We start from the raw sequence: 24222 nt of genomic DNA on the forward strand, positions 1-24222 counted from the left end.
TGTGAAATCTTACATAATTATATTCCCATTGTCAGGTTGCATCGAGCAGTTAGACCCTATAGTGTTTTCTCATTGCACAACATGTGCAAATCCATAAGGAGAAAGCCTGAACAATGAGATGACGTTAGCTGCCCAGTCCTCGTCAGCCCCAAGTCACCCAGGAGGCGGATATGCAGTTTCACAGATACAACCATCAGGCAGGATGAGAGCAGGGTGACAAGGCCAGGTGGGGCCTTCCAGATGGGTTTCACTGAGGTGACACTTAGGAGAGGAGAGTGAACGATGGAAAAAGCAAGAACAACACTTCACACAGCAACCAATTGAGTTTTGCTTCTTTTACTGCATTTTCTCCACACTGGATTCCAACATGCTGGTCCAGAGCGTGGCTGGCTGAAAACTTCTCCAGTAGGATTTCCCTTCCCCGACATGTACAGTATTTGTCTCGACCCTACTCACTGTCCTGATCCCAGAGGCAGTTAACAAAGACACTCGATTCAAGCAGTAAGTGGCCACAACACAGAGATGGGGGTGGGGACAGAGAGTGGAATCCAGAAAAGGGTACACAGGGGCAAGACGCCCCTCCTCCCTCCAGAGGGTAATGGCATCATGGAATTCAAAACCCACAACAGCTTGGTTTTCTTTTTCTTTTAATCCTGGAGTATTTTTTTTTAATCCTAGTATTCATTTTTTAAAATCAAATAACTGACCTGATTCATATTTGTTTGCATACATCTCTGAGTAGTGCAGCTTATAGTAGTTGATGTGGCTATAGGACAATTACAAATACCTGCATAAAAAGAGAATGGTGCGACTCTACGGGAACACGGCAACCATCACATTCCACAGCACATCATTGGTTAATTTTCGAATCGTCAAGCATTATCTCAAATAAGAGAGAATATAACCGAACACAAGCGCCACGACAAAACAATCATAACAACAGAACCAAACCCAACTTCTTGATTAATCATTTTTTTCAAGCTTTAGCTCTGTTTCTAACACTTTTCATTAATTGTTATTGTAAGCTCCAGTAGCAAGATCAGATTTCTGCTGCCTCTGGGCAAATGAGTTATGATCTGATCTCAAGTTCCAAAGGAAATGCTCTAAGTTTTATTTTCCCCCAGTTGAATAAACAGTACCATGTATATTATCTCTTGTGTTAGAATAGTGTTGTCTTCACATGAGACTCGAATAATGGTAATAGTCACTCATTTCCTTGAACACAGACACCCCCATGCGTGCTGACAGGTTTATAAGGATGCGGTGGCAGCGTGGGTTCTGGGAGCTGCTAGATGGCCGGCTTTGATTTCTTGCAGTCTTGGGCAGTGGAGCCCGAGTTCGCCTGGTTATCATCCGCTTTCTCTCTCAGATGCTTGGCTTGTCTGAAAGATTAATACATTAACAAGAGCTGAGGTCTGGGGTTGTACATCTTCAGACATGTTTATTAGCAGATGGCACACCGGATTCAAAGGTCACCACAAAAATGACATTTTAAAGTGAAACAACAATATTTATGTTCAGATAGTCGGCTGATGAGATCATGTGGAAATGGTTTTGATTAAATTAGCTTATAAATGGTTGCCAATCCATAGACAACTTAAAATGCCATGTCTGTTTACCAAATGTGTTCTTCTCACGTTCTTACCTTTAAAATATTAATGACCAAATGCTGGGTTACTATTTGTTTTGTTTTGTTTTGTGTTCTAGATGGTTTGTTAATTTGTTTTATCTGCTCGTGTAACTATAGGAATAGTATGTCTGACTCTTCCTGTTTTTTTTTTTAATTCTAAAAATGTTATCTTCTCTGTGTGTTCTGAGATCCCACTGCTATTATTATTGCTTTGAAAACACTTGGATTCTACTATGTAAATATAATATGCTTTCCATTTCTTTAGTATATAAATTGGGTATGTGGACAAAATTTAGTCTCTTAGATAGGACCTTATGTTCAAATCTCAAAAAAACCTCTCTGGGCTAGATGTGATAAATGATTGTGATGGTTGTGTTTCTGCCTTTGCAGCCTTTGGGAAGCCCACTTCTGTGGCAATCTGAGCTTGTGTTTTACACACACAGCAATGTGAAAAGCCAAATGCAGATGGGGGGCAGGAGGGACACCTCCTCTCCCCTCTCCATCGCTTCCTTTTCTCTCAGTTGTTCCCACAACTTAGAAGGAACATAGATAACTTTTTTTTTTTTTTTTTTTACCTCAGACATGGGTTGACCAGAGAATGCTCAACAGACCAAAGTGGAAAAAAGCAATCTTTTGTATGCTTTGCAAATCTGCAAGTCAATAAAACTCATAAATATTTCCAGCAAAGTCATTAAAATAATCAATTCATAGGTGATGGAGATGAGTAGGACCATAGTTATTGTTCCTCATTTATCTACATTTAATAATTTTGTGAGATTTCGTTATGATTGCCTTATAATTATCTATGCCTCTGTGTTACCAAAAGGTGAAGGTCAAGGGGAGGAGAACAGACAAAGGAAGAGAGGAAGTGTGGGTGAAAACAGTCACGATATTCAATGCACGTATGTGAAAATGGGAACAGGTAACTTGATGGACGGGTTTGGGAGAAATGAAGAGAATGATGGAAGGGGTGAATGGGTAAAGATGCATATTGTGCTGAAACTGACATGTTGAATTGAAACTCTTTTGTTAATTGGGTTACGCTTTGTTTTACTGTTTTGTTGTCTAGGTGGTTTGTTCATTATTTTTGTATTTTTTTTTATTGTAAGAATACCGTACAGAGGAGTTACAATTACATGGGCAAGATAACAAGTACATTTCTTATCAAGCATTGTTGCCTCCTCGTTGTTTCCCCTTCCCATCCCTTCCCATACTGTTAATTTGTTTTTTTCTGCTCATTTAACTATAGGAGCAGAATATCTGTGTTTGTTTGTTTTTGTTTTGTCAGTCATGGGGCTTGAACTCTGGGCCTAGGCGCTGTCCCTCAGCTTTTCAGCTCAAGGAGAGCGCTCTACCACTTGAGCCACAGCGCCACTTCCAGTTTTCTGATGGTTTATTGCAGATAAGAGTCTCACAGACTTTCCTACCCAGATTGGCTTTGAATGGCAATCCTCAGATCTCAGCCTCCTGAGTTGCTAGGATTACGGGCAGGAGCCGCGGGCATTTTTAAAGAGTATTTTTAAAATTATATAAATAAAATCTAAATCTGATTGCAAAACTAAAAAACAGGTGAAAGAAATAATTATCTCTGTCTCTTTTTTTTAACTGTATTTTTTTTTGTCTTTTCTTTTTTGGTACTGGGGATCAAACCCAGGACGTTGCCCTTGCTAGGCAAGCGCTTTGCCACTGAGCTACATGTCAGCCCTCTGTCTCATTTTTTGAACAGTTACAAAATTATAAAAATTGAAAGGTACTAATAAAAGATTTACTCACTTTTCAAGAGAACCTTTCTCAATATTCACTGCTCCTTCAACTGGATCCAGTCCTTGTTCAGAAAACTGCTTCAAGGCACTTAAAGCTGCCTAAAAAAGGAAAGAAAACAGAGTCATTTGCTGTCTCTATAATGAACTGGTGATTATTAAAGAAAGCCGAAATAGGAAGACTATCCGTTTCATTAGTTTGAACCAATGCTTTTTGCATCTGTTAGCAAGACATAAAGAGGCATCATTTTGTGGCGAGGGGGTTGGGAAAAGAATCTCCAATGGTTTTATTACACCTTCCCTTTATTTATACTTTTGAAAAATCATGTTTCACCTACAACATAGAGAGGCACTTTGTATAACTGAAAATACTTTGTCAGTGACTTTGTATAATTTTTCCTCACATGGCTGAAGCTATACATTCTCTTTCTTCAGATGCAAACACATCCAATGTTTCCACCTGAGTACTTTCCACAGTTAGCATAAAGGTATTATTCAGTTTTATGGACATTGAGTCCCAGGCAAGACCCAAAATATTAGTGGAAAAATGGGCAGGAGGTAGGCATGCATAGTAAGTGCTAGGTCTGATGGCATCCTAAGAGAAGGAAAGAGAATCCAGGGTCCTTGAGGCCCTGAGGAGACAGGCCTGGCCATGGCAGAGCCTCCCAAGGTGTTGATAGGCCAGGAGGCGTGGGATGCAGAGGTGTTGACAGGCTGGTGGAGCCTGGCTGGGTAGCTGGGAGGCACCAAAAAATGCACGGCTGATAAGATCTACATAGCTTGTTGACACTCTTGTGCTTGGTCCAAATTGTTATTTCTTTGAATAAGAATTTGGTTCCTTTTTCCCCATCCGCTGCCCCACCTCCTGAACCCCATTAGAAGGGCTTTGTTGAGTCTGAGCTAGGTGTCAGCAGTCAGGGGTGTCTGAATCTGGTGAGTCCTGCTGGTTCACACTGTGGGCATCTGGCTATTCTCAGCTGCCTTAAAAAAAAGTGTTCTTGCAGTTTCCCCAACTTTTATCTTCCAGGGACCCCCTTTGGAGTAGCTGAGTAGGTGTATGATTTCTTATACTTTATGCAGAATATATTTGAGGGGTTGCTTTTCACTTAATAAGCTTTATTATTGTTTCATTGCATTAGTTTTGCAGTTTTAGGTTTATAAGGAAATTAGCAGGTAATATGCTATGGAGACTAAACAAAGTCACTCCTATTACTATTATAGCTTGCATATAGTATATTTGTTGAAACTGATTAGCAAATACTGGTATATTAAAATCCACATTCGGATTCCTGTTTGTGTTTTATAGTCTATAGAGGTAATAAATACACAATGATATGTAGACTCCTATATTACAGTACTATGTAGAGTAGTTTTGCTGCTTTAAAAATGAAGTGATCTGGCTGGATATGGTGGCGCATGGTGGTAGAAAGATCAAAGTCTGTGGCCAGCTCTTGACAGAAGAACAAGACCCTATCTGAAAAAATAACTAAAGCAAAAAAGTCTGTCTTACAAATTCAAGGCCCTGAGTTCAAACTCCAGTACCAATATTAATAGCAACAACAACAACAATAATAAAAAATCAAGGCAAGGGGCTGGGAAGGTGGCTCAGTGGTAGAGCGCTTGCCTTGCAAGCCTGAGGCCCTGGGTTCGATTCCTCAGCACCATATAAGCAAAAAGAAAAAAGCCGGAAGTGGTGCTGTGGCTCAAGTGGTAGAGCGCTAGCCTTGAGCTGAAGAGCTCAGGGACAGCGCCCAGGCCCAGAGTTCAGGCCCCACAACCGGACCCAAAAAAAAAAAAAAATCAAGGCAATAAAAATTCTTGAGTTCTGTTTATCTCTTCTACCTTCCCACCAAATACCTGGTAGACAGTGGCCTTCTGCTGCTGCAATAGTTTCATCTTTTCCAGAATGTCGTATAGTTGGAAGGATATACTATACAGCCTTTCACTTACAACCTGCATTTAAGATTCTTCTCCTTCCTCCCTCCCTCCCTCCCTCCCTCCCTCCCTCCCTCCCTCCTTCCTTCCTTCTTTTCTTCCTCAAACATTTCAGGAGCATCACTTTTATGGCAGTACAGTACCCTGGGCTTTACATGCCCTTCTGTATTCAGCTGAGTCCATACTGCTGGACACTTAAGCCAGTTTGTTTTAAAGTGTTATTAGCCCTATATCAAGCAATCTGCTAATGAAATTATTGAGGTGTTCCTGTATGATAAATCCTTAGAAATTAATTTCTCAGCCAAAGATGATGCTAATTTGTGGGGGGGGGGTATTGAGGTCTGAATTAAAGGCTTCACGCATGCTAAGCACACATTCTGCTACATGAATCACTCTGCCAGCCTTTTTTTTTTTTTTTTGCATTGGTTATTTTCAAGATAAAGGCTCACTTCTTCCTGGGTCAGACTGCACTGACACTCCTGTTTGTGATTCCTTTTGTTGCTGGGATAACAAATGCCAAATATTGGTTGAGTTTTTCATGCCAGGCTGGTCTGTAGCTGCACTCCTCAAGATCTCTACCTCCCAAGTAGCTAGGATTCCAGGCTTGCGCCACTGTACCTGGCACATGGCGCTCATTTTATTTTTTTTTAGATCATGATCTTGGCTTTCCCTGGGAGAGGCTATGTCCCTACCACCATCAGTTGGAAGAGGGGAGTTTCTTTTGTGCTTCTGGAATTTACCTTTCCAAACCACTTATAGGTCAGATAAGCAAACCAGGGTTGTCATTTTTTTAATTTGTTCATTCTGCTAATTAATCTTATTCATTAGACTTTGCTATAGTGAAGTTTTGAAAAACTGGAAGAGAGCTAGGGAGGAGGTGATATAGTCAAAAAAGAAAGGCAAAAGAAGTGAAGGACCTCTATGATGAAAACTTTAAAATCTTGAAAAAGGAAATCAACACAGAACTTAAAAAATGGCAAAACCTCCCATGCTCCTGGATTGGAAAGATTAACATCGTGAAAATGCCAATACTTCCTAAGGCTATCTACAAATTCAACGCAATACCTATCAAAATTCCAACCTCATTCTTCAAGGAAATAGAAGAGGCAATCCAAAAATTCATATGGAACAATAAAAGACCCCGAATAGCAAAAACGCTCCTCAATGGAAAGAACACTGCTGGAGGAATATCAATACCAAATTTCAAACTCTACTATAAAGCCATAGTAATCAAAACAGCTTAGTATTGGCATAAGAACAGACCTCAGGACCAATGGAATAGAATTGAAAACCCAGAAATGAACCTACAGACCTATAGCCATCTAATCTTCGATAAGGGAGCTAAAACAATAGAATGGAAGAAAGACAGCCTCTTCAGTAAATGGTGCTGGCAAAATTGGTTAACTACATGTAGAAAACTAAAGCTAGATCCTTATATATCACCCTGCACCAGAATCAACTCCAAATGGATCAAGGACCTTGAACTCAAAGCAGACACTCTGAAAACATTACAGGATGGAATAGGAGAAACCCTAGGTCTCCTTGGCTCAGGCCGAAATTTTCTGAATAGAGACCCGGAAACACAACAAATCAAAGAAAGGTTGGACAAATGGGATTGCATAAGGTTGCAGAGCTTCTGCAGGGCAAATGACATAGCCAGCAAGATCAATAGAAAGCCCACAGATTGGGAGAAGATCTTTACTAGCCATACAACGGACAAGGGTCTCATATCTAAAATATACTTGGAACTCAAAAAATTAAACCACCCAACAACAAATCCTCAAAGAAACAACTGCCCAATAAATAAGTGGGCGAAAGACTTAAAGAGAAGCTTCTCTGAAGAAGAAAGAAGGATGGCCAATAGACACATTAAGAAATGTTCAACATCCCTAGCCATAAAAGAAATGCAAATCAAAACAACATTGAGATATCACCTCACTCCAGTTAGAACAGCAAAAATCAAGAACTCTAACAACAACAGATGCTGGAGGGGATGTGGACAGAAAGGAACCTTACTTCATTGTTGGTGGGAATGTAAACTTGTTCAACCACTTTGGAAAGCAGTATGGAGGTTCCTCAAAAGACTTCACATAGAACTCCCCTATGACCCAGCAATCCCACTTTTGGGCATTTACCCTAATGTTTACAAAAAAGACCACACTAAAGCTACCAGCACAACTATGTTTATTGCAGCATTATTTACCATAGCTAAAATATGGAACCAACCCAGATGCCTCTCAGTAGATGAATGGATCAAGAAAATGTGGTATATATACACAATGGAATTCTATGCCTCCATCAGAAAGAATGACATTTCCCCATTTGTTAGGAAATGGAAAGGCTTGGAAAAAATTATATTAAGTGAAGTAAGCCAGGCCCAAAGAAACATAGGTCCCATGGTTTCCCTTATTTGCAATATCGAGTATAGGTATGAGTCAAGCGGAAAAGGTCAGATAATGTGATGTTAGGAAAATGAACCCTCAAATATGTATTTTAATGTTTTTGTTTCTTTCATGCATGTGTTTCTAACGCATTTATAAGATTATTTCTTTGTTGCTTTGTATGTCCCTCCCCCACAGTGTAACCCCCGCTTTCACTATATTTGATGTCAGTATAACATGTGGAGGAGACAGGGACAAACAAGTCGTTTAAGGATTCAGGTGGACCTGTTGCAACGAGAAGTACAAAATGTCATGTCAAAACCAGTTTTACAATGTCGGTGTGTGTGGGGGGAGGGGGAGTATGATTGGGTGGGGGGGAGGGGGGAGGCTGGGAAGGGAGGTGAAGGGTAAACAAAGGAGGAGGCTGCAATGCTTGGTAAGAAATGTATGCATTATCCTGTCCATGTAATTGTAACCCCTCTGTACAGTATGTTCTCAAATAAAATAAAATTAAATTAAAAAAAAAAAAAAAGAAAGGCACTTATTACCTGACTTATGTAACTGTAACCCTTTGGTACATCACCTTTATCGCAATAAAAAGTCAAAAGAAATGAAATTTATCCCCATAAAGACCCTGAATTGAATAACCGTCTCCACCCCTCTCATTTAGATCTGGTTGGGTCCTGAGTGCTCAGGTTGACTATGTTAAGAACAGTCCTGTGGGTGTGTGCCCTCATATGGTCTTGTTCCGTTGGACTAGGCCCAGTCACCCCACTTCCCCTGTGGATATGGGGTGCAAAATGCCAGGTATATTCACTTGGTTTAGGCCCCCAAACCAATCCATGCTGACCTTCTTCCTAAATATCTCCAACTTCATGACATGGGCTAATGAACTCACAATACTTTGGAGATTCAACAGTTTTAAAGCAAGTGATCAGCTATTTTCTTCTGATCCGTGAAGCTGTGATCCGTTATTGGAACAAATGCCACTTTTAGGGTCAATTTCTTCACAAATGGACTACTGAACATCCATTGGGTGCCAGGAAATTTAAATAGTCAGTGTGCCTCTGCTGAATGATGCGATTGAAAACTCCAGGACTTCTTGGTTCAGCTTTATTCCCACCAAGTTCAACACACAACCCAAGCCAAAATTTTCTACTTTTTTTATTTTTATTTTTGGCAGCACTAGGACTCAAATCCAGAGCCTTAGGCATGCTAGCCCAGTGCTACAACCCCAGTTCCAACATTTTAAAAACTTAAAAAAAATAACATAAGCTCATTGTAGGCCATTTCTATTCACTGTGGTGGGAACCCTTGGTTTCTAGTGTGGTCTGAATACCAGTAATTAAAAGACCTGCATCTCTGAGCGCTGAGCCTGCTCTCTTCCACAGGAAAGGATGCACAGAAGAGCTGAAGGCCAGCTCTTAGGGAGGAGGTCCAGGGTTTTAGCTCTTGCAAAACCTCCTGGATGATTTTATCATCATGTCATTCAGATCCTTGGTATACTGTCTAATTGACTATCGTTAGCCAAAGAATGTCCTGCAGGCAGGAATGGCAGTGTGCGCGCTCTCTCTCTCCCTTTCTCTCTTTCTCTCTCTCTCTGTCTCTGTGTCTCTGTCTCTGTCTCTCTCTGTCTCTGTGTCTGTGTCTCTGTCTCTCTGTCTCTGTCTCTCTGTCTCTGTCTCTCTGTCTCTGTCTCTGTCTCTCTCTCTCTCTCTCTGTCTCTGTGTCTCTGTCTCTGTGTCTCTGTCTCTCTGTCTCTCTCTCTCCATGCCTTGAACGGACTTTTGGAATTCTTGCGTGACTGCTTCCCTCCAAAGGTATGCTTACAGGTTCCAAGTAACATGCCTTGATCTATCTGATGAGGTCACTCAACCCACATTGTAGTGATAATCCTGAAGACAATAGCTTGCAACTATGAAAGGACTTCGTTCCAATTCACCTCTGTAAACAACAAGAGCTACCATTTGATGCACATCATTCTGCCACAGTCATGGGACCCGGCCCTTTACCTGCATGGCCTCAGGTGTTGTCACAGAGGCCCAGAGCATGCCATAACCTACTTAAGATCACACAGCTAGAAAGTGGCAAAGATTTGAACTTGAACTACACTGTTGGTCATATTACTTTATTCTCCTCACACATGATCACTTTCAGCCAGCCCAAATCAGTGTGGCTTCTTGTGATACAGTTAATCCAAAATCACCCCTGGGCTCCTTCCATGCTCACTCTATTCAACACTTCCACAAGAATTACTTGAATTCCCACCACTTTCCAGACAAGACATTCATTATTATCTTGTAGGGTCACACAGCCCCTTCTCAGGGCCTGGGTTGGCCTCCATGGCTTCACTCAGCACTTCTGTAACACTTGCAATTTTGGTTAACACCAAATGATTACAGTCATTATTTTGTCAGTTGGAGTTACTGAATGACCACAGATGAGTTGACTTGATTCTCCATTTCTTAACATCTCTTTACATTTTTTTTTTCCTAAAGACTTTCATTTCCTACTTTCCTGTGTTTGCCAGCAGGAGGGAAAGAAAGGAGCTGGGGTTTTGCCAGGCTGTGGGATGCAGGACACAGCAGTGAGAAGAGGCCTGGGCCTGCAGAGGTGAATTAGCTACAGGGGAACACATGAGCAAAGGGTTTGAGAGTCCTCTGATGTAGAGACAGCCACGGGCTGCCTAGGAAGGCAGAGGCCTTTAGTAAGGAGCTGCTGACTAGGTGCATCCTCTTATAGGCCATAATGTAATAGGTACACAGAAACAGCTTTTGCTAAAAAGCACTGACTCCTTATCTGGATCCATGAATTAACTGAAACCATTTTTACATCTGCCTCTTTCACTCTGAATCTCTTTCCCCTGCAAGTACCATGGGTGCGGGAAAGAGAGGGCTGATTATAACATCTTTATGAGGAGGAACCAGAACTTGCTTCAGTAAAAAAGAGCCCCAGAACTTCAGGAGACAGATCACCCCCCAAGTAAGGACAATGCCTGTAATCCTAAGGTTGTATCTTGGAGCAGGAGTAATCATCTCATGGGAATCTGATTGCTTCCCTTGAGTGATGAGTGCTAACTTCTCTGAATCCCTAGAGATAATGATCAATCAGACCACACTTTGCCTGGCTCTGTTTAATTATGTGCACCTCTCTTCTACACCAGTTCATCCTCTGTTTAAACCTACTGCTCACATCTTGCATCATAAAGATGGGTTGAAGTATTGACATTGCCTCTTTCCATAGGCTGTCCATGCCAAATAGTAAACCATCTCTTTCCATCCCTCATTGCTACCCAATCTCTTTCTCGGGTGCGTTGGGGTAAGTGGCTGGACCTCACATGTTGAACCCCTGAGTTGGGCCTTTGTCCCGGAACTCCAATTATACTAACAGAGCACTCTCAAAGCTGTTTCTTTCTGTGCTTGCCATGAGCTCCTCCGTGGGCTCAGGGCTCTCTTCCCACAGTGACCCTCAATTCATCACCCACTCTTTTCCAAGAACCGACGTTTATACTGATTAAAGAATTCCATGGAAGGAGATAGATTGGCTTCTCTTTCTATAGCAAAATATCCAACACAATAAGATTACGTACAATGCCTGAAAAAGCAACACTGCATTTAGCAAGACTCAATTACACACTGAGGTCAACAAGCAGAATGAACCTTTGCTATCAGATTGATTATCTGAAAGAACAATGGATAATGCAGTGACTCTATGAACAAATAAGAACATTAAATGGTCCACAAGGATGCTTTACTACATGTTTCCAAATTGTCTAGAAGATAGCAAAATCAACAAAATCTTCATGCTGAAGCTACTGGGACTGAATAAATTGTAAACTTTCTAGAGGCCAGCTACTTTAAAAATGCCAAGCATATTATAAATATTCTACAAACTGTTATAAAGATGCTCTGGAATGAGGGAAAAAATTAACTAGCTCTCACTTGGGAAGATATACTCAAAGCCTGGTTAAGAAGCAAGTTCAAGTTTTCTATTTACTGAGAGGGTAAATAGATAACAAGATGTTCAGTTCCCACTGTCTGCACTTTACCCTTCCAGCATGGACGATTTGCTGTGTGATAAATGGAAATGAATCTTGGGGAGTCGTGGGAAGAAGCAAATCTGGGTTTCTTAATGAGGAACATCTTGCTAACTAAATGCAAGTTGGGTGACTTCCCACTCACTGTGGATTTGAGAATTTCAAAGATATACTAACATAAGTGCCCAGACCCTCCATAAGTCTTTGGCCATAATCAAATAGACAACTCAATGATTTCATTTCCAAGGTCTAAACATGTTTTCCTAGCAAGTCAAAACAAACACACATTTGTCGGTTACCACAGCCTGCCCACTGCAATCTTAAACTTTCACTTTAGGACAATGAACCTGTACTGTGGGATTTAAAAATGAAGGCACATCCAAAATGATACATTTGGCTTAACTGAAATGGAGAAAAAGTGTACATTTTAAAGCACATTTTAAAGTTTTTATTACTGTCATTTCCACTCTAAATTCATTCCCCCAGCCTCCCAACCCCATGGATGTGTGTGTTTCCTTTTCAGGAAAGCATCTGCATAGATACATAGAAATATTTTTGTCCCCAAAAGCTTTTACAACTGTTTTGTGAGTAAAGCCACACAGGTTGTACAACAGATGTCGCCACCAATTCATGTGTTGCTTGTTTTGTGTGTAGTTATAGCAATGCCGAAACATGATGCCGGTGAGATGCTTTCCATGCCTACTTGTTGGTCTTGGTTCACTTGAACGAGTGTGTGTGTGTGTGTGTGTGTGTGTGTGTGTGTGTGTGTGTGTGGTGGCAGTGTATCTTCCCAGTCATTGCTGCTATCTCTGACTCTGTCAATTAGCAATTCACATAGTGTTGAAGCCATCGCCTGTTCTTCCTGCTTCCTTCTCCAAGGATTAGTTTGTAATGACAACAAAGCAGCACTAGGTCACTCTTTGAGACCACAACAGTCTTCATTAACAAAATATGAATTTTAAGCCATCTTATGACTGGCAGTTCTTTGTGAAGGCTTTGAGCAAGATGCCCAATGAGTCCTAGTAACAACTCTGAGTCTATGTCACACTTTTCCCACCAGCTTCTCTTCCTGATTCCCAGAAACAGGCTATTCAGTCAGTGGTAACCATACTTGTCTGGATGTGGCCTTCACTTTTTTTTTTTTATTTAAGTAAGTGTTCAGGGTTTGTTTGGCTTTGTCTTTTCCCCCTGAAGTGCTTGCTCATGTTGATTGAACAATTCCTGGAACACAGTGATCATGTGTGCAGTTCATTTAAACAGCTCCTGTCCTAGGAAATGATAGGTTTCCAGTGCAGCAAAGGGTTCTCCTAACTTCTCATCCCAAGAATCTTTGCGGCTAACTCTGTATCAAATCATTTAAACACTTGAAAACCAGAAAGGTCTCCAGGAAGCTTGAAGGCTGATTGCCCAAAGAAGGAGAATTTCAATGTTTCTTATTTTTTCCTTGCTTTGTAAAGGCTAACATCAAATGTTATGTCTGTCTTTATATAAAACTAGAGAAACTAAAAGAGAGTTTTATTTCTAAACTTACCACATTATGTTAAGCTACTCAGTCTATTCCATTTTAGATGAATCAATGATATGAAAACAGGATTGCAGTGAGCTTTCATTAACCCATTCACTGACGGGCTACTGACAATTTCCTCATAGTCTGCTCTTTTCATTCAGGCTTCAACAATCCTGTTAGTTCCGGTCATTTCTGTAAAATTGGCACTTATATAATGGCTTGCCCTTCAAATAAAGGAATGCCTGCCTGCTGGAGTGAAGGTTACCAGTTGTTTAAAATAATAATAATAAGCGTAAATGGTCGGTAACACATGCAAATTTTCAATAGTCTCCTGGACACAGGTGATTTGACTTTAGATTCTGGAGACTTTTACAAAAATTGAGCATTAAAGCTACAGATTTAGCTGCCACTTCTGCTTATGTGGGCAGGCTATTGGAGTAAGTGATCCATGCCTTAGCCAGCCTGGACAACAACCAGGGCTGAGTTGAAGCAGGATTATCTGCGCTGAGAAATGTTTTCGGTGTGCTTAGAACACGCTTTAGTTACATGTGCTTTCTGTTTTTTCATTATTGCCTGGAAATAATGAAACTGTTAAAAACTGTTTCAAGTTATTTTTAATATAATTTTCATTGTATTATTCAGGTGTTGTACAGAGGGGTTACCATCCATAAGTCAGGTAATGAGTACAATTCTTTTGTACAATGCCACCCCTTCCTTCACTTCCCCTAGTTCCCCTCCCATCTCTGCCCACAAATTGCATAGTTCATTTTTTATGCAGTATATATTGAATACCATGCCTGCATCTGTTCGCCCGTCTATTTTAGATATTTTTTGATTGGACACCAAGTCCCCTTTGTAATGGGCCTTTACCACACAGGGTGTTTGGATCCTCACACCCTGTGTAAGACAAGCGTGTGTGACAGCAACATCACTCTCTGAGGTAGGGAGAACAATGGCCCTCAGAGATGACCACATCCTCATCCTCATAATCTGAGTGTCACCTTGGCCAACAACAGGGATTTTCATATGAGGCGAAGGTATGAACCCTGAGAGGGGAAGATCAGCCCCATTATCCAGGTGGGGCCACTCTATAATCACACAAATCCTTAAAGGCAGAGAATCTTTTCTGGCTTTAGTCTGAGCAGAATGGATGCACAACATTGGTGGTTTTGAATCAAGGAGGGGAACTATGAGTCCAGGAATGTGGGTGGCCTCTAGAAACTTAAAAGGAGAAGGAAATGGATTTTCCCCTTGGGACTCCAGAAAGATCTATGGACCCCTTATTTTTCCAACTGAGATATCAGTTTGACTTCTCAGCTGTGGAACTCTAACATAATACATCTATATTGTTTCAAATAACTTGTTAAGGCAGCACAAGAAAATTAACACATTCCCTGTCATTCACACAAGGAAGAGGAAAGAGTCAATATTGGAATCTGCTACAGTTTGGATTGTAAGTGTTCTCCCAAAGCCCTCATGTTAAAGGCTTGGTTGCGAGGGTGGCATTATTGGGAGGAGATGGAAGCTTTGAGAAGTGGGTTCTTGGGGGAGGCCTTTAGGTCATTGTGGAGGATGCATCCGCAAGGAAGACTGTGGGACCAGAAGCCTTCGCTCTTTTCTCATGTTTGCTTCCTGCCCATGAGGGGAACAGTTTTTCTCTACCACAGGCTCCTTACAAGATATGCTGCCTGTGTGTGTGTGGGGGGGGGGGGGGGGCGGAATGTAGTTGTGGAGATGGGAGAGAAGGAATGGTAGGGGAAAAACAAAGGAGGAGGCAACAACACTTGATAAGAAATGTACTCATTACCTTGCTCATGTAACTGTAACCCCTCAGTACAGTATTTCCACGATAAAAAACTTATTAAAAAAAATGCTGCCTCACTACAGGTCCAGTTGATCATGAACTGAAACCTCCAAAACTATGTGCCCTTTCCTTTTGTAAGTAAATTATCTCAGGTATTTTGTTGAGGAGCAGAAAACAAACATGGGAAACTGGTTCCAAGAAGTGAAGTTGGGCCAGTGCCTGGAATCCTATATGCTTGGGAGTCTGAGCTCCAGAGGTTCACTGCTAGCCTCGTTGGGATATCCAAGAGATTCCATCTAAAATACCCAGCAAAAACTGGGCTGGGGATGTGGTAAGTAAACAAGGTAAGCAAGCAAGAGGCATTAAGTTCAAAACCCCAGTGCTGAATTTTTTTAAAAAAACAATAGGGAAAAAGACAAGCACTACTACCACCTACATTTTCACTCTGTACAGTGCCTTTTAGCTGAGGAACTACATCAAAACACCTTGACTAACAACTGAAGCAGCAGACTACTGTGTGTATGTCCATGTGCTTCAGGTTGCTACATTCAGCTCTTGTTCCTACTTGAGACTTTTTTGTTTTGAAGTGTCAGTTTTGTTTAGATTTTTTATGAGTCCTAGCTAAAGATAAAATCAGCTACAACCATCATCCAGGGACAAGCACTGTTATCTCAATAGAAAGCCTTCTAGACTTTCTGTGTATTTATAGTTTTTTTTTAATGGGATCAATTGTATAAGCTGTTTTGTAACTTTTTCACTCAACAGTATCTTGACTCATTGCTGTGACATACGTATTTCCACATCTTTTTAAATGGCTACATGGTTGTTTCATGAGTGCCAAATTTCATTAAACTGCTGTGGAATTTTTAGGTTCTAAGTTTTCACTAATAAACACTGTGTTGCTAAAAAAAAAAAAAAAAAGTATAGCGCTATTGTTCTAACTACAGCCTTTGAAAATGGCTGATTGAAGGAGTGGAGAAATTTGGGAAAGCAAGCTAAAGAAAGGCTATTGGGTGATTCTGATGTGGGCTCAGGAGACCAGAATGCTAATAGAAAGGTAGACAGGAAAGGGTGTTGACTGGGACTCATGTAGAAATGAAAATTCTATTGAGAATTAGACAAGAGGCTATCCTAGCTATTTGTTTCAGAAAATTTGTGTGTATTTGGTCTAGGCCCTGAGCCTTTGTGGGAGAGATCAAGCTTAAAGGTGACAGAGTAGTTTATCAAGGCAGAAAAGCACTCAAGCTGTAGGCTAAGCATGGTTACTACTAACTATGTTACAGTGAGTATCAAGAACAAAGAGACTAGAGTAGAAAGATATGAAAGTTTTTGCTGCTTGGTCAAAAAGGAGCACATACAAAGGTGGGACTAATGAAAGCGCAGATGCTACTGCTAAAGGAAAAGGTAAGTGCTTTGTACGGGATCAATTGCAAACATATGTCAAGAATTTGCAAGCCATCCTACCCAGGGTGCCTTGCTTGCCCAAGACCATCTATGGACTCATTTTCCCAGTATTAATTTCCCTGTGTACAGCCATCAGGACACTCAGAGTCCACCACAGCTATGGTTCAAGGGGGTTCAAGAACAGCTTTCCGAGTGGCCAGCCTTGACACCATGTGCTGCTGGTTTATCAGGCAAACAATGGGAGATGTGGGAAGCGTCCATTAGAATTGCAAAGGAAAGCCTGGGAGGAGAGCGGTATGTTTCATGATTGGAGTCTCTCCTGGCATCCTGTAACTGGGCAATGTGTACAGCTGTGAGAGTGGAGCCTCAGCTGCAAGCGAGACTCTGAAAGAGAAAAGTACCAGCAATGCCTGCTGAGGGACGCAGTAAGCAGTGAGCAAGGCGAGCCGCAGGCAGTAGCCATGTGTGCTGCAACCAGCAAGGGCAGAGGTGCCCAAGCCCTTCAGAAACCACCTCCCAATCACAGGGTGCCCTGGACACCACACCTTGAGCTTGGGTTTTGGTTTTGATTGGGCTGATCCCTTCTTTCTGTTTCTATATTTCCTTTTAGACTAGATTACCCTAGTTAGTTCCATCTTGGAAATATGGAACTTTAGTTTTGACTTTTATAGGGGTTCACAGCCAACAATTTTGTCTTGAAACTTGAGGGGGTTTTTGGACTTGGATTTTCAGTAATGCTGGGATCAATTAAGATTAAATGCTGTTTGCCCTGTGAGATGGACATGAGCCTTTGAGGGGCTAGGAGGAGAATGCTATACACTGTATTTTGAATGTCCTTCAGAGGCCCATGAATTAAAGGCTTAGTTTCCAAAGTAGTGCTATGGGAAATGTGGAGAGGTTAGGAGGTGTGGTCTTATGAGAGATCTTTAGGTTATTGGGGGCATGCCCGAAGTTGGGAGATCCCAACTTTCCACTTCTGGTTTGCTTCCTGGCCACAATATGCTACCTCAACATAGGCCTCAAACAGCAGGGACAAAGTATCACAACCTGAAAATTCCCAGACTGTGAGCCAGAACATACCTTTTCTTTTAACAAGCTGGTTATTTCACATATTTTGTCAATAAAAATGAAAAGCTGACTAGATAGAGTATATCAGGTTTGGTTTACAATTCCAGCTCTATTGCAAACCATCTGAGTGTTCTTATATGAGTTACTATACTTCTCTGAGCCTCCTGCTCATTTTCCATGAATTACGGACTATAATTTCTGCTGCATTTGATTATTTTAGAAGTTAGTGCCTAGAGTCTAGTGATATTTAATGAAGATTAGTGTTATGTATTTTCTTTCCTTTGCTCTCTCTTGAATCCAATATCCACCTAAATTTACTTATTAAGCTGGTTTCCAGCAGCACATGGGGTGAGATTTAGGATGAGGGGACTCAGGCTGAGAGGAACGTACAAAGCCCTTCAGCCCAAGTGGTGCTGGGAGGGTGAGTGGAGTTTGGGGAGCATGGTAAGCTGTGAGAACAAGTTTAAAGTTCTCATGTAGTAAAGGAGGTGCCTTACTGTGGGAAAGGCTGCTGGAAATGTGGGCTCAGAACAGGAAGGAAGGCAGAGGATGCTGAGGGAATCTGAGTGATGCTCCTCTGTCAGATAGGAGGCAGGTGCTGTGAAAAGCATGCCGTTTTCCAGCTCCCTGGCGTGTTCTGGTGGAACTTGGACCTAAATAGCCTGGCTCCACAGTGGTCTCCCCACCCCCCACACCCATCGTAGGGCTTGAGCTCCTGTTCTGGGTCAGTCCCTGAGCATTTTGCTCAAGGCCAGTGCTCTACCACATTGAGCCACAGGGTCACTTCCAGTTTTTAGGTGGTTAATTGGAGTTAAGAGTCTCATGGCCTTTCCTGCCAGGGCTGGCTTTGAACTGTGATACTCAGATCTCAGCCTCTTGTATAGCTAGGATTATAGGTGTTAACCACTGGCACCAGCCCTGGAGTGGGAATTCTTGATGACTACATTGTATACACCTTTCCAGCCAGTGACAGACTGTATTACTGAGTATACTACTGGCATAGCAGCAGAGGTCCAGCAAGGGGTGTTGGATCTGAGATCATAGGTTTCCCTCTTTATTCACCCTCTTGAGAAGGGGCAGAGCTGGCCTCTAAAGCTGCTGGGGTTGGCTGGATAGAACAACTTCCAATTTTTCCTAATGTCTACAGGCTAGATTTTGCTTAGCTTCTAGGGACCTCTGTCTTCTTTGTCTCTATTTTTAACCTGCTAATATAATTTTAAATTATCTTCAAGTAGTTTTACAAAGGGGTTTCAATTCAGTTTGTCAGTTTATGAGTACAATGCACCTTTCTTTGTCTCATCTCAATCTCCTGTGCTGTGACTTCCTTCTGATTCTGGACGCAATAGCTTAAATTCCTTTTCAATGGTAATGGCCCCAAACTTCCGTCTGCAGCTTTAGCCTTCTGCCCTAAAGTTCATATAGCTGACTTCCTGGTAGCTCTTTCTCCTTAGGTGCCTGATCGATATTTCAATCCTGCCTAAAACAGAAGTTTGATTCTCATCCTCAAATTATTCCTTTTCCAGGAGGTAGTATCCCCACTCAAATAGATACGTGGGCAAAACCCTCACTTCTTCCTCAGTCCCACATCCTCTCTCAGTTCCCACATCTGAATTCATTCTGTTGGTTCTGTGAAATGCATCCAGAATATACTTGTTACCATGATCCTAGCTCAATCCACCATCACTCAGAGTCAGGCCACACCTTCTTAATTCTCTTCCCTGTGTTTGTCACTGCCTACCTACAGCCCAGCCTTTTAAAACATAACGGAAAGCCCATCACTGCACTGCTCAAAACCCTCTAGGACTTCTCATTTCCCTTAGAATAAACCCTGACTACTACCTATATTTCTAAAGCCCATATGAGTGCATCTACCTGCAGCCTCAGATGTAGCTCCTACAAGCTCCCCAAGCCAATGGATCCCCAGAACAGAGCCTCTTGGTTGGGAGTTCATTCCTGGCTCAAGGGCAGTCTTATGCTTTTCCTTGAGGTTGGATGCCCTTCTCCAAGTCATTACAGGGCTTACTCCCATGCTTCATTTAGCACTCTGCTAACTGTCACCTCCTGTGCCTAAGCATCTGCAGAAGTCACACCAGCCCACTTCCGCCTGATGGTCTCACATCTCCACACACGAATTATTTTCAGTAAAATTTTATTATCTCTAAAATTTTATTGTATCTTTAACCATTTTATGTATTTATTACCTGGGTCTTCCATTGGAACCTAATTTCCATGAAGGAAGAATTTGGGCTACTGGGTGTTCACTTCTGAATTCTGTTTACACAGAACTGCAGGTCTTCAACCAATAATTGCTGGTTGAATGACTCAGAGAATGAATGAATGAATGGTTAAAGTAGTACCTACATTAAAAAAAATCTACCACATAAACCATTTCTCTCTCTCTCTCTCTCTCTCTCTCTCACATTTGTCGGTGCAGGGCTTTGAACTCTGGGCCTGGGTGTTGTCTCTCAGCTCTTCAGCTCAAGGCTAGTGCTCTACCACTTGAGCCACAGCACCATTTCCAGTTTTCTGGTAGTTTATTGGAGATAAGAGTCTCATGGACTTTCCTGCCTGGGCTGGCTTTGAACCGAGATCCTCAGATCTCAGCCTTGTGAGTAGCTAGGATTACAGGCGTAAGCCACCGGCACCAGACTCAAACCATCTCTTATATACAGTCTTATTCATTCTTAGAATGAATAAGAATTAGGGAGCAGATTATTCCCCGTTTATATGGAACTGACCATTCAGCTTAAGTATGGCTAAACACTGGTTTTTCAATGCAGTGCACTAGTTAGGTCTTCAATGGGAGTTCTCATTGTGTGTAATTTTTTTTTTTTTGGTAGGTCATAGAGCTTGAATTCTGGGCCTGGGCGCTGTCCCTCAGCTCTTCAGCTCAAGGCTAGTGCGCTATCACTTGAGCCACAGCACCACTTCCAGTTTTCTGGTGGTTTATTGGAGATAAGAGTCTCATGGACTTTCCTGCCTGGGCTGGCTTTGAACCATGACCCTCAGATCTCAGCCTCTTGAGTAGCTAGGATTACAGGCGTGAGCCACCGGTGCCTGGCAGTTGTAAACTTATTTTATGGCAATTATATTACTGCAACTTTGAAAAAATAAAAAAAAGCTTTATTGGAATTAAGTATAATGTTTTCAAGAAGTGTTTTGTTGTTGTTGTTGTTGCTGTTGTTGCCATTTTTAATGCTGGTCCTGGGGCTTGAGCTCAGGTTCTGGTCACCACTGTTTCTGAGCTCAAGGTTAGTGTTCTACTACTTGAGCCACACCTCCACTTCCAGCTTTTTGCTGGTTAATTGAAAATAAGAGTCTCATGGATTTTCCTGCCCATGCCAATTTTAAACTGCAATTCTCAAATCTCAGCACCTTGAGTAGCTAGGATTACAGCCATGAGCCCATGGTGCCTGGTAAGTTGTAGCCCAGGCTGGCTTCAAACTTGCAATATTCTTCCCTCATCCTTTGCATTGACCACTGCTGTACACTGCCAGAGCCAGAACGGTCCTTTTCTTTTTTTAATGAATACAAATGCAAAGTCACTGGGGAGAATAAGACATAAGACTGATCTATCAATCTATCTATCTATCATCTATTTTTTTCTAGTTACAATGGGAAGAAAAGTACATCACTAAAACACCACATGTGGTTTAATAACTTTTAGAATTTTCACTAAATGTGATTTTTAAATTTTGTAATTAAATACTACCTTAAAAATTTTTTTGTTTTAACAGAACACATTCATAAGGCAATATAATCAAACTCTGTATTAGAATAATATGGCCATAAATGATCTGCTCACCTACACCAGCATCAAATGAGAATAAACAGACTATTTTGAGGGATATGGTTCAAGTCTGTCAAATGTTTCCATAAAACGTTCCTCTAAGTTGGTTCAAGAAACTACTAGTGCTATAAGATGTGGCAGAATCTAATATATCGAAATGTTTTTTTCTCTCTAATTTTTGGCTGCAAATGAAGATGTGAGATTATACGTGTAAGAATTTATGTGGTGGCCAGTGATGGAATCCTAATCCATCTTAAGCCATATGCATGACAACTGGCAGTTCATATCTCGTATTAAGACAGGATTTTTTTTTGCCTGAGGGTACATTCCCTTTCAAAAGCAGAATATTTCTCTTCTTTTGCTCTCTAAACGTATCACGTTAAATTCTATTCTGGATGGTTACTGTTGTTAAAGAGGCAAGACTGATGGAAAAGGGTATCTGTGATTGCTGTAGAAATTTGGAGCAAAAATGTAATGCGAGGCCACCGAAACCCTAGTTTGAGTGAGTGACATGCTATCAACCAACAGCATTCTTGAGAAATGCCTGACATTCAACTGGATAGAATTATGTGTTGAAATAGATTGTAGGCATATTGTGAATGTTTTCCCTCGAGCATCTGGTCATATCAAAGCTCCGGAGAAAAAGTGGGTGACCAGGCCAGAATTAAGAAGCTGCCTTGCTGGATAAATATGTGGAAAGGATGTGAATTAAGTTATCAAAGGGATAGAAGGATTTGCTGAAGAGAGGGTGGTTTCTAAAAGCAATAAGCTATTTGAAATTTGATAGCATGTAACTTTAGTGCTTTTGTATAGCTACTATTATTAGCAAATAAAGGTAAAATGATATTTCAATGGAGGGAAATTAGTGAATGAGGACAAACATCAAAAGCATTGAAGTGGGCTGGCAGAGTACTAGCCTAGCATGCATGCAAGAGGCCTTGGGTTTGATCTCATATATATGGCAGCATGAATTACAGAAATAAATAGTACTTAAGAGTATTTTAGGTGTAATATAGGATGAACCACAAGGAAATCAGTCACTTTCCCAATGAGACATTTCTCTATTAAAGGGAGAACTGCTTTGTGAATTCTGTGCCTTCTGTACTTGGTCAAGGTAAGCTAACTCCAGAATCTCAATGTTCACAGAAAGTACAAGTTGGTGGGCAGAGGTCCCGCTCAATCAGCGACTCAGACCCCCTTCTGTCATGACTCTGCCCTCCTCTGGACTAGCATTGTGGTTCTTCCTATTTACCCCAATGAAGAAAAACTAACATGGATGATGATATATAGAAAGGTAATATGGACGGGAAGCCCTTATATATCTCTGGGTGGAACCTAGTCATACACTAAACAATTTGGGAGGAGGAGGAGAATCCTTGGAGGCAGGTGTGAAGAATCAGGCTCCACTGCGCTACCACATTGTGGCATTCACTTACTGAAGCATGCACAAGTTTGTCTCCCATGTCAAATGGTAAATCCCCAGAGCAGGGCAGAGCTGAGTTTTTACTCGACTTTGTGTGTGTAGCACTAACCACAGCATGCAGCTGATGTTCCACTCTCCCACATTCTCTCGTGCAAGTGGCTGCCTGGCTCACTAAACCCAGGAGGCTGACCCAGGGATGTTATGATGTTATGACCCAGGGATGTTATGTTCTGTGTGCTAGTATTCTGAACAAACACCTGGATTTTTCTCCTTTCTTCAAAATAGCCTAAGAAGACATTTTTTAAAGGACACAGAGACCAGAAGGCAGCCATAGGTATTAAATGTATTCTCACTGTGTTGGTGAGTCAGGTGAAGCCTTCAGAGGAGAAAGTCCTCAGGCCCTACTAGGAGTAGGTCCCGTAGTTTGGAAGGAGAAGGTGGGTTCTAGAAGACAGAGGAGAGATGGGGAGTTTCTAGTAGACCCCCAACCTCAAGATAAAAAAGAGGATGAGGGGCTGGGAAGGTGGCTCAGTGGTTGAGTGTTTGCCTTGCATGCATGAAGCCCTGGGTTCAATTCCCCAGCACCACATAAGCAGAAAATGCCAGAAGTGGTACTGTGGCTCAAGTAGTAGAGCACTAGCCTTAAGCTGAAGAGCTGAGGGACAGTGCCCAGGTCCCATGACCGACAAAAAGAGAGAGAGAGAGAGAGAGAGAGAGAGAGAGAGAGAATGAAAACCAAACCAGACTTCTCATCCACTGAGAAACAAGTCAGAAGCTTTAGGAAAGAGTTTAGGACTATGGAACTCTACAAAAAAATTAGAGCCTGTTTCCATTGGGTTGCCCTGAAATCAGAAACAGTTCTTGTGTTAATAATATTCAGGGACAAGGAAGGGTCTTCAGGGTTTTAGCCCACCCTTGGACAGCCTGGACTGCAAACACCCTCACTCAGAAAAAAAAAACCCAAAACAAAAAAACCCTGCTGAGTGCTAGTGGCTTATGTTTGCAATCCGAGCTACACAAGGGGCTGAGGTCTGAGGATCAAGGTTTGAAGCCAGCCCAGGCAGGAAGGTCCATGAAATTCTTATCTCCAATTGACCACCAAAAAGCCAGAAGTAGAGCAGTAACACAAGTGCTAGTGTACTAGCCTTGAGTAAAAAAGCTCAGGGACAGAGTCTAGGCCCTGAGTTCAAGTCCCAGGACAGGAAGGAAGGAAGGAAGGAAGGATGGAAAGAAGAAAAGAAAGATGGGAGAGAAAGAGAGGAAAAAAGGAAAGAGAGATAAAGGAAAAAGAGAAAGAAAAAGAAGGAAAGAAAGGAAGGAAGAAAAGAAAACAAAAACTCACAAACTGGACTATATCAGAATCATCAATTTTGCTCCATGAAAGACCCTGGAAGAGGATGGAAAAATAAATAAAATTGAGCCAAAATGTTTGGAGAATACTAGTGTCTAGACCACAAAAGGAACCCTCAGTCTGGTTAGAAAAT

The 24222-nt window shown here is 41.6% G+C and overlaps 1 protein-coding gene across 4 annotated transcripts in view; it reads right to left on the reverse strand.

Annotated features, from left to right (window-relative positions):
* Positions 1-320: 320 nt before the first annotated feature.
* The window catches only part of Stau2 (staufen double-stranded RNA binding protein 2), a 266184-nt gene continuing 242282 nt past the window's right edge, over positions 321-24222 (reverse strand). For all 4 annotated transcript variants that reach the window (XM_042665978.1, XM_042665969.1, XM_042665994.1 and 1 more), the window contains 2 exons: positions 3404-3492; positions 321-1382 (listed from right to left, as the gene is read on the reverse strand). In XM_042665978.1, coding sequence (XP_042521912.1) covers positions 1289-1382; positions 3404-3492 — 183 coding nt within the window. In that variant the 3' untranslated portion in view covers positions 321-1288. The remainder of the gene's footprint in view (positions 1383-3403; positions 3493-24222) is intronic.

Source organism: Dipodomys spectabilis, unplaced genomic scaffold, assembly GCF_019054845.1.
Source record: "Dipodomys spectabilis isolate Male_0828 unplaced genomic scaffold, ASM1905484v1 ptg000015l, whole genome shotgun sequence".
NCBI classification, from domain to species: Eukaryota; Metazoa; Chordata; class Mammalia; order Rodentia; family Heteromyidae; genus Dipodomys; species Dipodomys spectabilis.